At 46.0% G+C, this 15285-nt stretch overlaps 1 protein-coding gene across 2 annotated transcripts in view; it reads left to right on the plus strand.

Annotated features, from left to right (window-relative positions):
• Positions 1 to 11450, plus strand: part of APMAP (adipocyte plasma membrane associated protein) — a 33926-nt gene extending 22476 nt beyond the window's left edge. For both annotated transcript variants that reach the window (XM_019633431.1, XM_019633430.1), the window contains exons 5-9: positions 781 to 897; positions 2547 to 2721; positions 3300 to 3434; positions 3893 to 4085; positions 9207 to 11450. In XM_019633431.1, the coding sequence (XP_019488976.1) occupies positions 781 to 897; positions 2547 to 2721; positions 3300 to 3434; positions 3893 to 4085; positions 9207 to 9416 (830 nt within the window). In that variant the 3' untranslated portion in view covers positions 9417 to 11450. The remainder of the gene's footprint in view (positions 1 to 780; positions 898 to 2546; positions 2722 to 3299; positions 3435 to 3892; positions 4086 to 9206) is intronic.
• Positions 11451 to 15285: the final 3835 nt, after the last annotated feature.

Genomic DNA, 15285 nt, shown 5'->3' on the forward strand with positions numbered 1-15285 from the left:
CATCCTGCTGTAAGTACCCCTACAGTGAATACTTCGCAGTAAGCATCTTGTTATAAGCAACCCTACACTGAACACTCTGTAATAAACACCCTGAAGAAGCACCCCTGTAATGAGTACCTCACAGTGTACCCCTGCAGTAAGGATCCCTGCATTCAGTGCCCGAGTAAGCACACCATAGTGGGCACCCTGTAGTAAATATTCCACAGTGGGCACCCCACAGTAAGCACCCCACAGTGGGCACCCTGGAGCAAGGATCCTTGCAGTAAGCACCCTACAGTGAATAACCTGCAGTAAATATGCATTGCCACAGGTATTAAAAGAGTGTAGAGCAGGAGAATTAATCTAAGGATTAAAATAGTAACTCTCCCTTTATGCTAGATGGAGAGGAAACTGTCATGCTCCTAGATGGGCACAGTATTCAGGATTAACCTCCCAACTCCTGAGGTTCTGGGGGGATTCTGGAATTAAAGCATAGGTCCTGAGGTCCCTGAGTTAACTGTTCAAGTCTTGGGATGCTGATGTGACATGATTCTTGGGTACCAGTTGCTGTGAATATGTCCAGATCTGGATTCTCAGGTGGTCCTTATGGACATGCTGGACAGTTGTTCTAAGTTCCAGGGGGCTAGAATACTGGGGAGTGGGTCTGTCCCCAGTGCCATGGTCTTTTTCTCTACAGCACTATGCTGTAGATGGGATGGGATGAATGAGGTGCTTGGACACTGATGGAGCACAGGCAAAATATTGGACCAGCCACCAATCCCTTTCCGTTTGTTTCCCTAGAAACCCAAGATGATGAGCCTGCTTGTGGGAGACCCCTGGGCATCCGGGCAGGGCCGAATGGGACCCTTTTTGTGGCTGATGCATACAAGGGACTATTTGAAGTAAATCCCTGGAAACGTATGTGATAATATCTTGTTTGCTTTTGTGATGATTTCAGGTCTTTTAAACAATATGTACATAAGTGGGTTTAATAGAAGTTGTTCAATACAGATTTTGGAAACTCTAATATTTTCATACTCATTAAATAGTACTGAAAACATTGCCTACAAATATCAGCTAGTATAAACACCATATAAATCCCTACTCATGACTACATTTGGTCGGTACTTCAATTTCCTCTGGCGTTTGTGTGTTAGCCACGGGTCTCAAGAGGATTTATTTTGAGGATGTTAGACCTTCTCCTTCCATCTTTATTACTTTTTTTTTTTTTACTTTAATTCTCTTTACATCTTCTTTTCCTCCTCTCAGTCTTCTCTTTTTTTCCCTTCCCCTTCATCTCTGTCTTTTTATTTTCTTCTTTCTCCAGCTCCTCCTCTCGTTCTTCTCCCCTGACTGGTCATGATGTCACCTCGACCAGCAGTATTACATTTGCTGTTTGTGCTTCAGCAGGGGAGTGTATGCTACGGAGGAGTTCCTTATCATGGGTGGTACGTGGGGCCCTGGTCTCGGGCACCGCAGACCGATTACCTGGGTGGCCCAGCTGTGCCATTGGTTGGTTGTGTGACTATGCAAGTTACTCAGCCTCTCTGTGCACACTTTCTTCACCCCTAACATAGGAATAGTATAGTTGCCTGCCTCGTGGGATTGTTGTAAGGGTTTAAATGTTATACATGGAGAGAGCTTAGTACTCAATAAATGTTCATTCTACTATTTAAAAAACTTACTACTCTTATTTCTTTATTTAAAAGAAGATAAATGGAACACTTTATATTTCTCTCAAACAAACAAATAGAAAAATTGCCTTTTACCTAAGACTCTTAATAGATTTTTAAGTCAGTTGGTCTTGATAAGAGAAAGTTCCTCATCCTTAGAGGAAGGATTTTGCTTTGATGAAGTTAGTTTAAAAAAAATTCATTGCTAACAGATAAAAGAAAGGAAAACACTGTTTTTTACTATAACGAGGAATAAGTCTTCTGACGTATGACATAGAGAAGCTCACTGTAGTTTTTCTTTTTATTTTATTTATTTTTTTAAGATTTTTTTTTATTGGGGAATTGGGGGAGGGGACAAGCATTGGGGAATCGGGGAAGGGGAACAGACAAGTTGCTGTCCTTTTGTTCCTCAGTCTAGTTATGGAGGACGTTGCTTCACTGGCCCATGTTGGTATTATTGCGCTCTTCCTGGGTGAGGCAGTTGCTCGCTGGCCATTGGACGGCCACTCACGGCAGCTCACGAAAGCACACGCCAGCTGCTGGCCAGCCCCACTGCAGCCTATGCCATCGCCAGTGACTCATTGCAGCCCAGCTCCAGGTTGAGCTGTTGTTCACCATCTTAGCTGTAGAGGGCAGTGTCACTGGCCCTCATGTGGGATCCGAACCAGGGCCCTGCTGCTCAGAGCTGGCGTCCCAAGCCAGCTCCCAACCAACGTGCCACTTGGCTGGCCCTAGTTTTTCTTTTTAAATCAGGCTAATTAATTATTTTTAAATTATTGAGATACAAGTTCTTAGAATAAAAGCAAGCCTCTCTCTCCCTCCTTTTCTTTCTTTCTTTCTTTCTTTCTTTCTTTCTTTCTTTCTTTCTTTCTTTCATTCTTTCTTTCATTTCAGGTGAAGTGAAACTGTTGCTGTCCTCCGACACACCCATTGAGGGGAGGAAAATGTCCTTTGTGAATGATCTTACAATAACTCGTGATGGGAGGAAGATTTATTTTACGGATTCTAGCAGCAAATGGCAAAGACGAGATTATATGCTTCTGTTTATGGAGGGAACAGATGATGGGCGGTGAGTGTGTATTTTAGATCTTTTGCTCAGTGAGATCATCAATCAGGCAGGGTAACTTCAGCAGAGCTGATTACTTTTAGGGAACATTGGAGTGTTTTTGAGCATAATATTTCAGCATTTCAGGTAGGACCTTAATAGCTTCTGGAAATAGGTGATGGATGTAACAAAAGAGAGCAAGATGGTTTTACTTTCACTTTAATGAAATGAAATAAAAATAGGCCAGTCCATGTAAGGATGTGGTCTAGGCATCTGGGAGAGACCTATAGGCGGGCCTGGGTTTCAGGTCGTACCTCTAAAGGGGGACTCCTGTGAGGCTGGAGCCATGGTGGCCCCCAGGTCAGTGAGAGAACTGACTGGGTGTTGTCTGGAAGAGGATGCTTAGGGCTGCCCTGGATGGGGAAGGGCCCCCAGGGGCCACCCTGGAACAAGTCTGAGCAGAAGACCAGCAGGGGCTTTGTCACCCCAGTGTGAGGCTGACTCCCCTTCTATAGGCCCCTGTCCAGAGGGGAGAAAGGCTTCAACCCAGCAGGGGGCTTGTGGACTCTCCCTTTGTGACCCTTTACTGTTGGCATTCACAGCCTACTAGAGTATGATACCGAGACCAAGGAAGTGAAGGTTTTACTGGACCAGTTGCGGTTCCCTAACGGAGTGCAGCTTTCTCCTGCAGAGGACTTCATCCTGGTGGCAGAGACAACCATGGCAAGGATAAGAAGGTGCGTGTAGTATCTACTGAGCTGTCTCTGTTCACCAGAGCTCCTCATTCCCGGGACGGGCGTGGAAATGTCTATTGACAGAATCTGAGGTGCAGCAGGGCACCTTCTTTGTGTAATAACAATAAAAGTCAAACTCAAGGGTGCCCTTTTTTTCTCCCATTTCTCAGCCTACTTTAGTGTCGCTGTCTGAGAGAGTCTTAATTTAATGCTGACTGTGCATCCCAGGTCCCTTTCCCTAACTAACCGTGGGTCTTGGCCTGCCCCACCCCTCCAAACTGCATCTCGCTGGGCCCAGGGGCTCATGAGTGCCTCTTTCCGCAGCTGAGCCTTTGTTCATGATGGACATGTTTATAATTGTTCCGTAAGCTTATGGAACCAAGACCAATTTTGCGTTTGGCTAACATTGTTTCTTAACTTGGGGGGCTGCTGCTCACGCCTGCTTGGGTGACTTTTTTCAGATTCTACGTGTCTGGCCTGATGAAGGGAGGAGCCGACCTGTTTGTGGAGAACCTGCCTGGATTCCCAGACAACATCCGGCCCAGCAGCTCCGGGGGGTACTGGGTCGGCATGGCAGTTATTCGCCCCAACCCTGGGTTTTCAATGTTGGATTTCTTATCCGAGAGACCTTATATTAAAAGAATGATTTTTAAGGTAACTGAAAACTATAATTCCAAAAACCAAAATGAAGATGTATCTAATTATGATCTTTTTTGACCTTTATAGCTCTAGAAATTGTAGTTCTGCTAATAATATAATACTTTTATTGACTTCTTTAAAACACTTTTTATTCTTCACACTGACATGTAAACTTAAACATTTAGACCCTTTGATTTTGTTTTTTTCTGATTTCTGGGTTTCCTAGTCTGGGTGTATTTATCATCACTCTCAGCATCAGACCTTTGGGGCCTTCTCCCTGCCTGTCAACCTCACTCTTCCCACTCTGCGATGGCTTCTTCAGACCTTCTCCCCTCTCCTCCAGACCCTGTGACCTGGCTCTGCCTTCCTGCCAGCAGATGACACTACTTCTCTTCAAATGGTTATCAGATGTGTCTTCCTGTGGCCACACATATAAACCACTCACCTTGGGCCCTCGTCCCACCCTGCTTCCTTCTGCCTTCTCGGAACCCCTTGTTAGGCATATGTCTCCACAGAATTCTGCTCTTTGACATCTTAGCACACCAAATTCTTTTCCATTAAAAAAAATCATCCACCCTCATCAATGGCCAGCCACAGACACAGACCCTTTAACACAGCCTCTAACCATTCATCATCCTACCCTTTTTGCCAGTGACTTCCATGAAATGCTCCGAATGTGCTCAACACGTTTTACCCTGGGGATAAATAATGTGCTGATATAGGTGCTTACGTCATATAGAAATCTTATGTTCCTAAAAGCTCCATTTTACAGGCTGAATAGATATTTGAAATTGATATTGACTATTTGAATAGATATTAAAATATTTATAACTTAAAGTCCTGGAAGGGACCAGGCAGTAATTACTGAGTCCATACAGTGCCAGGCCCTGTGTCTGGGCCCCAGTGAGGGACTGCATACATTTGCTTAGTTAGGCTGGCTCATGGCCTTCAATATTGTCCTGAGTTCAGTGGGTCACAGTGGAAAATCCTGATCTGTTCAGAAAGAACACATCCTTCCTCTTTGTCTTGTTGGCTCCAGAGCCAGCATCTGTTCCAGTTGGAATCTAGGAGGAGGCAGAATGGTAGGGTGGTCAAGGAGAGGGGTGTTGAAGAAGGCCAGAGCAACTGTGGGGCCCTGGGCAGATGACTCTGCCTCAATTTCTCCATCTGTCAAGTGGGAAGAATAATAGTATTTCATTAAATGCTGAAAAAAATTAATGAGAATATGCACATAATACCTTAGCCAGATGTAGTAAGTATTCAATTTCTGTACCTGTTGGTTTTTCTACAGCAAGGATGTGATCTGTTGGTGGTGAATGTTTGTCTCTCTCTGTCTCTCCCGATATAATGTGTGCTCCATCAGAGTAGATATTTTTTTCTGTTTAGTTTATCCGCAGCACTGAGAACAGTGTCTGGCACACAGCAGGCACTCAGAGTTACTGTTGAATGAATAAGTGATTAGAGAGTTTAGACTGTAAGTATGAGACAAACCTGGAAAGCCAGGATGTGTTCCTGGTGATGAAGAACATGGGTGGGGTCCCTGGGGCAGGAGAGCGCTCAGCATCAGTGTGTGACCTGGGACATGGCAGATGGAGAGCAGGTGGGAGAGGTGGGCGAGGATCACAGGCCTTATAGGAAGTTAGATTTTATTAAGTGGCAGAAAGGGTAGAAAGAACTTTTTTCCTGAACTATCTGCAAGTAAGTTGCTGACCTGATGCCCCAGGTCAGATACTTTAGTGTGTTTTTTATAACAAGGTCATTCTCCTTCAAGATTACCTGTCCAAACAGGAAATTCACATGGATACATGCAACTGTCCAACCCACACACCCTATCAGGTTGCGCCAGTTGCCCCAGTAATGTCCTTTATAACAGAAGATTCAGCCCAGGATCAGACGTGACCTCTAGTTGGCATGTCTCTATTCTCCTTCAGTCTGGAACAGTTCCTTAGTCTTGACCTATTGGAGGATTGCAGGTCAATTATGTTGCAGGATTCCCCTCCATTTGGGTTGCCAGGTGTTTCTCATGATTAGATTCAAGTTATCTTCTCTGTCAGGGAGACCACAGAAATGGAGTTCTCAGTATGTCTTGTCAGGAGGGGCGTGACGTCACCCTGTCCCATGCTGGTGGTGGCAGTGTTCATCACCTGGTCCACTGGTGACTGTTAGGCTTCTCCACTGTGAACTCACTCTTCCATTTGTAATTAATGAGTATTTTGTGGGGATGTACTTTTTTTTATTATTATTTTATTTTATTTTTTTTTTTATTGTTAGTTTCAGGTAAATATCAGTATGATCTCATGGTTGCCAATTTTACTCAGTGGGTTATATGATCTGTTACTATCATTATTTTGATGCTCAAATGGTCCAGCTGTGGCCCGTGAGAGCCTCTTCAGCATGGCTCCTTGACCTTTGGACGTGTCCCTGTCATCCTTGGAGCGGTTCCTCGCTTCCTGGCACCACATTGTTCAGGCTCATCTTGTACTTGCCCTGTGCCAGCTCTGGAATCAACCATTTTCCTAAGGAGCCCCGGTTCTTTCTAGAGGAGATCTGGTGTTAAGTGTGCACATTGTTTTTGGGGTGTCTCTGCTCCGAGGTCCCCTCAGTGGACTAAGTGGGGAATGTATGCATGTGTAGTCATACATACATGCATATATACAATGTGCATACACATGTTAACACCTGTATTTATTTGTCATCTGTTAAATTGAAAACCATAAGCAATGCTGGTATGTCTACTTCCAGTCCAATACCACAGGATTTTTCTAGTTTTCTCCCTTTCCATATTTGTAGTTCCCTTCTTTAATATTGAGAAACCTGGATTCCATTATCCTTCATACCTATTTGATCAGACTCCCCAAATGTCACTGACCTGTAGCCATTGTCCTCATCACATGACTCCTGCTAGGGCTCTAGCACCCACCCTGGGCCTTCTCCCACCTCCCAACCATGTGCAGGGGCCAACCTTTCATCTCGAGGGCTCTGATACCTGCACAAGCTGTCCCCCACGGAAACACCCTTCTCATCCTTCCTGGGCTCTGACAGCCTGTGCCAGGCCACCCCACTTCAGGGACACTGTCTCAGCCTGCTTGAGTCCTGATGCTGTACTCTGTGCCATTGTCCTCTCTTCCCCCAGTGTGGACTCTCCCTCACCCCGTGAGACTGACTCCCTGGTCTGAGCCACTGCAGTTCCCCCACCCTCTGCACATATGTGCTCTGTTCAGCCTCACAAGCTACTTCTTGACTGAATTGTTTGAGTGATGTACTACAAAGAACGTTTTAAAAAGATAACTGCAACTGCTCTGTGGAGAATAGCCTGTAGCAGGGCTCCACTGGCTTCGGGATCCTGTGTGGAGGTGGTTGGAATGGGCAGGAGGGGTGGTGGGCAGATCCCAGGGCAGGGGGGATACATGCGCAGCAGATGATAAGACCTCACAGTGCCGGGCTCATAGGGTTGGAGAGATGGATTAAGTGTGAAGACTGAGTTTCTGGTATCAGCAGCTGTTGTCAGGGGCTCTGTCTCCGGAGCTGGGGAGTCTGTTGAGTTTGAAGAGCTGTTAGAAAGTCCAGGTGGAGATGAGTCCTGGACAGTGAGGAATTCAGCATTGGGCATCGGAAATAGAGGTGTAGATTTGAGAGCTCTCGGGGAAAGTAACTAAAGTAACCAGAGGTGATGGGATCTCTTAGGGATAAGATGGAGAGAGTAGAGAAGGGAAGACCTATGGCCGAAGGAAGGTGGCCTTTCATGGGTCATAGGAAGCCTTATGGAATATTTTGAGTCACAATACAATTTTGAGCGATCACTATAGAACCTTCCAAAGCACAGTCAACTTGTAAGCCTGCTTGAACATTTCCAGTGACTAAGAGACATTATTCATTGGACATGTGTAATTTTGTGGCTATTTCCCCTTATATTAGAAGGTAGATAATCTGCCTACTAATTTTCACTCTTGGTCTTATACAAGTGGTGTCCTTGGTCATCATTTCCTACCTGGTATCCTTCTGCTCTGCCAGAAATTGTATATCTCACCATCTGGTTTTTTTTTTTTTTTTTTTTTTTTTTTTGCTTAAAACCTTTCAGTAGACCCATGTGTCTCTTGGCCTGCCTGAGCCAGGGGTCTGAGAGGCTGCCTGCTCAGCATGGGGGTGTCTAATCTATCTACACTGGCTGCAAGGAGAGCTGAGAGTCGTTGTTGTGTCTCAGGGCAGGGACATGTTCATTTAACCTGCCCAGGATAACATGAACCACTCTCAGATCTCTATCATTTGTACCTTGCACATGTGAGAGATCTTAAACCTTATCAGAGGGCTTGGCGTTTATTCCAGTTAGACTATGCTGGTTTTAACCTGGAATTCTGGGGTTGACATTACTCTAGGCCTTGGCCTCATCGTGTGTCTTTCTCAGAGGTGATGTGTGCTTCTCTGTTCAGAGAAGTGCCAACATTGCAGGTCTGATGGACATTGCATGAGGGCTGTTGAACAGCCGCTGTTCTTGTGCTGCATGAGCCTTGCCTGTTTCCATGTTAGTGATAGGAGGCTCCTTGGCCTGATCTGCACAGGGGGTGGGAGCAGGGGCCGGGGAGACCTGCTGTGGGACAGGCACTGTGCTGAGAGTGGGGAGCTGGTTTAACCTGGCTGTGCCCTGTCACTGGTAGAGCTGGACCCTTAATAGATAGTGAGGGGCTGTGGGGTCTGTTAAAAAAATAATATTCAACTGAATAAATTTTAAAGAGCTTATTGGCTTTATTCATTGAACTGAGCAACATCCAGCCTAATGAATAGAAAGGAGCTCCAAGGAGCTGTAAAGAGTGAGACTTTTACAGGCAGAAGGGAGCAGGAGCAAGGAAGGGCACACTAGGCAGAAAGCTTGGTTATTACAAGGTCACTTTCCTGTAGGGAACAGCTGGGGTCTGTCAGGCAGATGGCTTAACTAGTACTGACCAGTCATGGTTGACTGGCTTAACATTCCATTTCTGGGAGAGCTGAAACTATAATTGAGTTAAATCTTAGTTTTGACATAGGGCTTACCATCAGTGACGCCATTGTGGGCCTGTTGTCCTGCTTTTAACAGGTCAGATCTGCTCACATCATTCTCTTTGTCAAATGGTAAACTCTTCTCTCGCTGTGCTTCCCTTCCAGCTGTTCAGTCAGGAGACAGTGATGAAGTTTGTGCCACGGTATAGCCTTGTCCTAGAACTCAGCGACAGTGGGGCCTTCCGGAGAAGCCTGCACGATCCTAACGGGCAGGTGGCCACCTACATCAGTGAAGCGCACGAGCATGATGGGCACCTGTACCTTGGCTCCTTCAGGGCCCCCTTCCTCTGCAGACTCAGCCTTCAGTCTGCTTAACAATCATGCCTGTTCGAGGACTTGCCACACTTGGGCACCATACCTGGTCTATGGGCGCCGTGGACACAGCCCTTCCCACCTGCCCTGCTGACCCTTGGAAGTGTGATATGACCCTGCAGGCATGCAGGTCCCTGTGGGACAGCCCTCACTTGGGTTTGACTTTGCATTTAGAGAGAAGCATCATAACATCTGCTATTGAGAAGATAAGTTCATGTAAAGCCATTTTCTCTTAAAAAATTCTCTCTTAAGTACAGTAATTTTCTAGGAGACATCATGCATTTTCAGCAAGCCTCAGGGTTTGGTGGATAGAGCAGTAGATGAGCTGTCCAGGGGTCTTGTTTTAGCTACTGGCTCTGTCCTGCCAGCCTCAGTGTCTTTATTATAAAACAGGGTAATGCCTGTCTTGGGAGGGGCAGAGGAAGGGCAAGGATTGCTCAGTGCAGAAGTGCACAGAGGCCAGCAGGTGGAACTGTGCAAGCACAGATGTTAGCTCTGCGTTCTCCAGAACTGTGCAGGCCCTTGGTCCCTGGGCTTTACCTTCCATCGCTCCCACCCTCCAGCCTACTCCAGCTTGTACCAGGGGTGTTTTAGGACTCCTGAGTCCCGTCAGCCATGTAAAGACAAGGACCTGAGGAAGTGCATAGGAAAAGCATGTTAATTCCAACAGTTCAGAGAGGACTCCCTGGGTTTCTCTCTGTGAACAACCTACCATACAAATTGAATGACCCAGCAACTGGGTGAATTTAGGGCAGCCCTGTTTACACACCTTTGTTTCTCACCTCTAGACTCACAGAAGTGAATAGTGCACATGTTAATGTCATATTTGCTCAAGTGTCACAAGTCCAAAATTGCTGTATGTCTATACACTGGTTATAATTTTATCAGGGAGATCCATGTAATAATGATAATTAAATGAGCTTTTATGCTGATTAGCCTTTTTTGATGGTGTTGCCTAGGAGTTTCTTCTCTACTTTAAATATAATTATTTTAACAGTGACTGAAATTTTATTCCATCCATCCGGTGTTGATAAGAGGATTGTTTTGGCTAGGATCTTGTTTTCGGGACAAGCAGTCCATCCAGTTTCTCAAGACCTCTAACAAGGCATCAGCTGGCCTCAGGTCACTGCTTCCGCTTGTGCCTCCCAATGTTGATTCATTCTTGGGCAAGTTGATATTACACTGCTCTCCTGTTTCCTGTCCTGCAAAATGGGATTAATATCTGTTCCTTTTCTGTTCTGGATGAACAATTTCTGCCTGTGGGATAGTTTTTTAAGAACTTGACAAAGACAATATTTTCAATAGGTAATGATACTAACATCCAAAGAGGACTGAGAGCTGTGGTAAAACCTGAACCTTGTGTCTTGTCTCATTGGCTGGCCTTCAGTCGCTTTGCTGCTTTTCCTAACAGTAGGCCCCCAACTCCATGCTCTGGTCTGGCCTCATTTTAGGGGAAGGAAGTTGGGAGTCTAGTGGTCAGCTCATCTCATGTCACTCTCCTCAGGCTGGCTTTATGTGCAGCAACAGCAGGCAGAGTCAAAGACTGGCTTTAGTCTAGTTGATACAACCCATATTATCTAAGATGAATGACTTAATATTATTTACATAACTTCATAGGAAATAAAATTGAATAAAATTAAATATTTTTAATAGATAATGGTATATCCCATGTATCAAGTATACAAGAATAATAGGGTAAAACCCAATCATTCTGCCACAAAAACCAATTTAAATGTGCTAGGTGTAAATAGGTCAACTTCTTGATCAAGAACAGGGGACTTTGCTTTTAGTGCTTAATTTTTACTGTTACAAAGAAACTGATAAATTGCTTTTCATAGTTTTCAGCAAAGGAGTCTTGATTTGACTCGGATGTCCCAAACTGTCATTTCCTGTTTTTTATTTGATAATTTGGTAATAGTGAGGTGCAAAATACAGCCTTATTAGGTTTAAATATGATGTGCTTTTGTTATAAACAAAACATTTGCTCTAATGTGAATTACTAACATGGTTTTACAATTAAATTAAGTGGTTCATTCACTGTGTGTTTCTTTATTATCTATTATAAAAACTCTATCAGAGTTCAGTTATTGCCTTGCATAGCAGAGAGGTCCCTTTCAGATTTTTATCAACATATACTTGCAGAGTGGTCTACAGTTTTGAAAGTGTTTTCATGTACTCTGACCTTTTAATGATGCAAGGAGATAATGGCCCTGTTTGCAGATAGGAACTGAGGCTGGTGGAGAAATGAGTTACCCAGAGTCATAGCCAGCATCACTGAGCCTGTGACTGTGCAGTCTGCTGGGGAAGCCGGGAGACACGGAGGAGGTAGCGTGGTGGTGTAAGCTCTGTGGTGGCCACCACCCAGCCTGAGGGGTCAGACCTTTGCTGCATATCAGAGTTCTTTTGGATGCCCATGTCTCTGGGGAAGCCTGGACATCAGTGTGGTTTAAGTTTCACAGATAGTCCCCGTGGGCAGTGGTTGGGTATTCATCACAGCTAGCTCATCACAGCTGGGCCCATCAGCTACCTCACGAGGGGCTAGGCTGGTTGGACATCTGGAACAGGGGGAAGTACAGCTGAATCCCTGAGAGTCTGTGCAACTAGTGAGGAGATGTGGAGGGGCATTGCCAGGGGAAAGTCTATAACACTCAGGACAGGAGCGTCTGTTAGAATTTTGATGGTTTGGGTGGTTTGTTCAAGTTTGAGACAGTGTTTCTTTTTGGTCATAGGTATGGTATGTCTTAGAATCATGGGTATTAAACTTTCTATTTTCTCAGTCACAGTAACATTAGATGATGGCACAGCTTCCTTCTGAGTCAGAGTAAAACTGATGAGTTTTCAAAAATATAGAATTGGGTTGGCTGTACGGGACTTCAGGTTATCACTGGTTGACATCCAGCAACTGTGGTAAGGTACGCCATCTCCACATGGGTGTTTGGTTTCATCTGTTTGAATTCATCTCAGAGCTCTCTGGCAGTTCCTTTTCAGGTAGGGCTTTGGAGTCTGGAGAGAAGAATCGCTCACAGCGGTCAGAGTTATGAAAATGAAAACAGTGAATGGATCCAGCACAGTCAAGTGCTCACAGTGTCTGCAGGGCCTGCTCTCCAGGCAGCTAGAGCAACATGTTTACAGTGGTTTGGTTGGTAGATGCATCTCTGCGGTGGTCAAAGGTGTGCCAGCTGCTGGCTTCCAAAAATCAAGGTAGCCTCACACTGGCTTGCTACCCAGCCCCTTTGCTTCTGGTGTCACCATGGCAGGTTTAAGAGTTATTTAAAGAACAAGTATTTACTTCTGTGAGGTATAATACATAAAACAGATTAGGATTCAGGGTAATAGAAGGTGGGTACATTATAAGGTAAAACTCCCACCTGGAATTCAGGGCTTGAGGCCCCTATGGAGGGAAGGTTTGCAGAAGCCTGAGGTTAGGGGCACACAGCCAGCTGGCTTCCGTATTGGCTGGTTTGCCTTAATTCTAAGACTTTGTTTACTTTATAGGAGGGGATAAATACCTTGTCCCAAATGATGTTTTGAAAATCATGAGTATAGGTTAGTGTTCAAACCTGAGAGTTTTGAGACTGGGATTTGAGGCTTCCTCCCTCCTGGGAGGTAAGGTTAGCCAAGGCCTCCTGGCTGGGCGAACGGCGGGGAGTTCAAACACAAATCCAATCAGGGGTGCTGTGAAGCCACTGTGCCCTAGAACTTTCTGTGCATTCTAATTTCTGATGCTGCGTGTAAGGCCAGTGCGGGGGTGGCATCTGGAGGCCTAAGTAATTTTCAGAACAGGCCTGGCCTTGATGTGCTCTGTTCCGTATTTAATTGTAAATGAACACTAGGAGCTCAGAGTCTGGGGTCCTCCCGTCATTTGCTGCATCATCTTATATAAATCACGAAGGCCCCCTTGAGCTGTATCCCCAGGCCCATCTGGCTTACACTCCTGGTATTGGTGTTCTTGCCATCTTGTTAATGTATGGGGTGAACAGCGCTGGGTGAATTTGTTTATCTTTATGAAAGGATGGCCTTCGGAATCATAGGATAAAGTAGATGTTTTGTGGCATAGTTGCCACCACTATCCCTTAATTAAATGACCAGAAGGGGGCGAGTCAAGGCAGGAAAAAAAAAATTGAGGACTTGGAATTACAGTAAGTACCCGACTTACGAACAAGTTCCGTTCCAGGAGAACATTCGTAAGTTGAATTCATTTGTAAGTCCGACAAAGTGAGTCTTGTACGCCTTTGACACAAATCTACAATGTAAAGCCAGTGGTTGAACGATTCACGTTATAAGAATGAGTGACGTCTACCATCTTTTTGCCTCGGTCCAATCTCTCAATTATTTTCACTTTTGTTTGCATGGTTATTGCTTTGCACTTCCTAGCAGTCCCCTCCACATCACCACTGCTTTTCCTCTTGCTTCCAGACATCCTGGGCTCTGATTGAGCACTGTACTATCGCACTGTACAGTAAGCACACAGCACAACTGTGACAATGTCCGGCAGACACGTGAGCTACTTCCACGATTTGTTCGCATCTACAAATGTTCGTAATGCGAGGTCCATTCGTATCTATGAAAGTTCGCAACTTGAATGTTCATAAGTCGGGGACTTACTGTGTAGTTATCTCATCACTGAAGGAAGCTGAGGGTCATTCATTTTGGTCATTCACATTGGACAAGTTTATGATAGCACACTAAATTGCCATACTTACATGATGCAGATTTTCTCACCTATGAATTATCAAGTCCATATATATATATATATTTTTAAAGATTTTATTGGGGGTTGGGGAAGGGGAACAGTGCTAGGGAATCAGGGAAAGGGAACAGACAAGTTGCTGTCCTTTTGTTTTTCAGTCTAGTTGTGGAGGACTTCGCTTCACTGGCCCATGTGGGTATTGTGATTATTGCGCTCTTCCTGGCTGAGGCAGATGGGTCGCCTGGCCCCTGGACAGCTGCTCACAGCGGCTCTTGGCAGCTCACGCTGGCTGCTGGTCACTCATAGCTTATGGCAGCCCACTGCAGCTCCACTGCAGCCTATGCTGTTGTTGGTGACTCACGGCAGCCCAGCTCCAGGTCGAGCTGTTGTTCACCATCTTAGCTGTAGAGGGCGCGGCATCACTGGCCCTCATGTGGGATCCCAACTGGGGCCCCACCGCTCAGAGCTGCCGTCCCAAGCCAACTCTTAACCAATGTGCCACTCGGCCGGCCCACAAGTCCATATTTTTTAAAGGCAGCAACATATTTTGTATTAATCCATAGTTTGAAGAGGGACTGGAGAGGAAGAAGTCCAGTGAGGGGCTGCTGCGTTTACATCAGGCTTACCGGTGCAGGGTGTCTGGGGTCACCTCTAAGTGAAGCCTCGGTGCTCTCCAACTTTCGGCAACTCCTTGGCTTCTGCCCTGTTGCCCAGCCTTGCACTGCTACCAGGGCAAGTGCGAGGCTTGTCTTTTACAAGGACCGCAGGCCTTCCAGGCCCCAGCAGCCTCCTCTTTCCCCTGTGCCCCCAGTGAAGCATCTCCACCCCTCACCTTGTCTTCCCTCTCCTGGTAGGCCTGTAGGAGTTGCTCCCTGTGTGGGTCTGTGGGGGCTGCTCCCTCTCCTGGGTGGGGCTGTGTGGGGGTGCTCATTCCTGGGTGGGGCCGTGTGGGGGTGCTCCCTTTCCTGGGTGGGGCTGTAGGAGGGTGCTTCTCTTCGGTGGGTCTCTGTGGGGGGTACTGCTTGTCCTGGGGGTGTGTGTGTGTGTGTGGGTGTGTGTGTGTGGGTGTGTGTGTGTGGGTGTGTGTGTGTGCTCTCTCCCCTGGGTGCCACTGTGTGTGTGAGGGTGCTCCTCCTGGGTGGGCCAGATGGAGGTGCACCATCTCCTGGGTGGCTCTGTTTG

This window comes from Hipposideros armiger, unplaced genomic scaffold, assembly GCF_001890085.2.
Source record: "Hipposideros armiger isolate ML-2016 unplaced genomic scaffold, ASM189008v1 scaffold_1311, whole genome shotgun sequence".
NCBI classification, from domain to species: domain Eukaryota; kingdom Metazoa; phylum Chordata; class Mammalia; order Chiroptera; family Hipposideridae; genus Hipposideros; species Hipposideros armiger.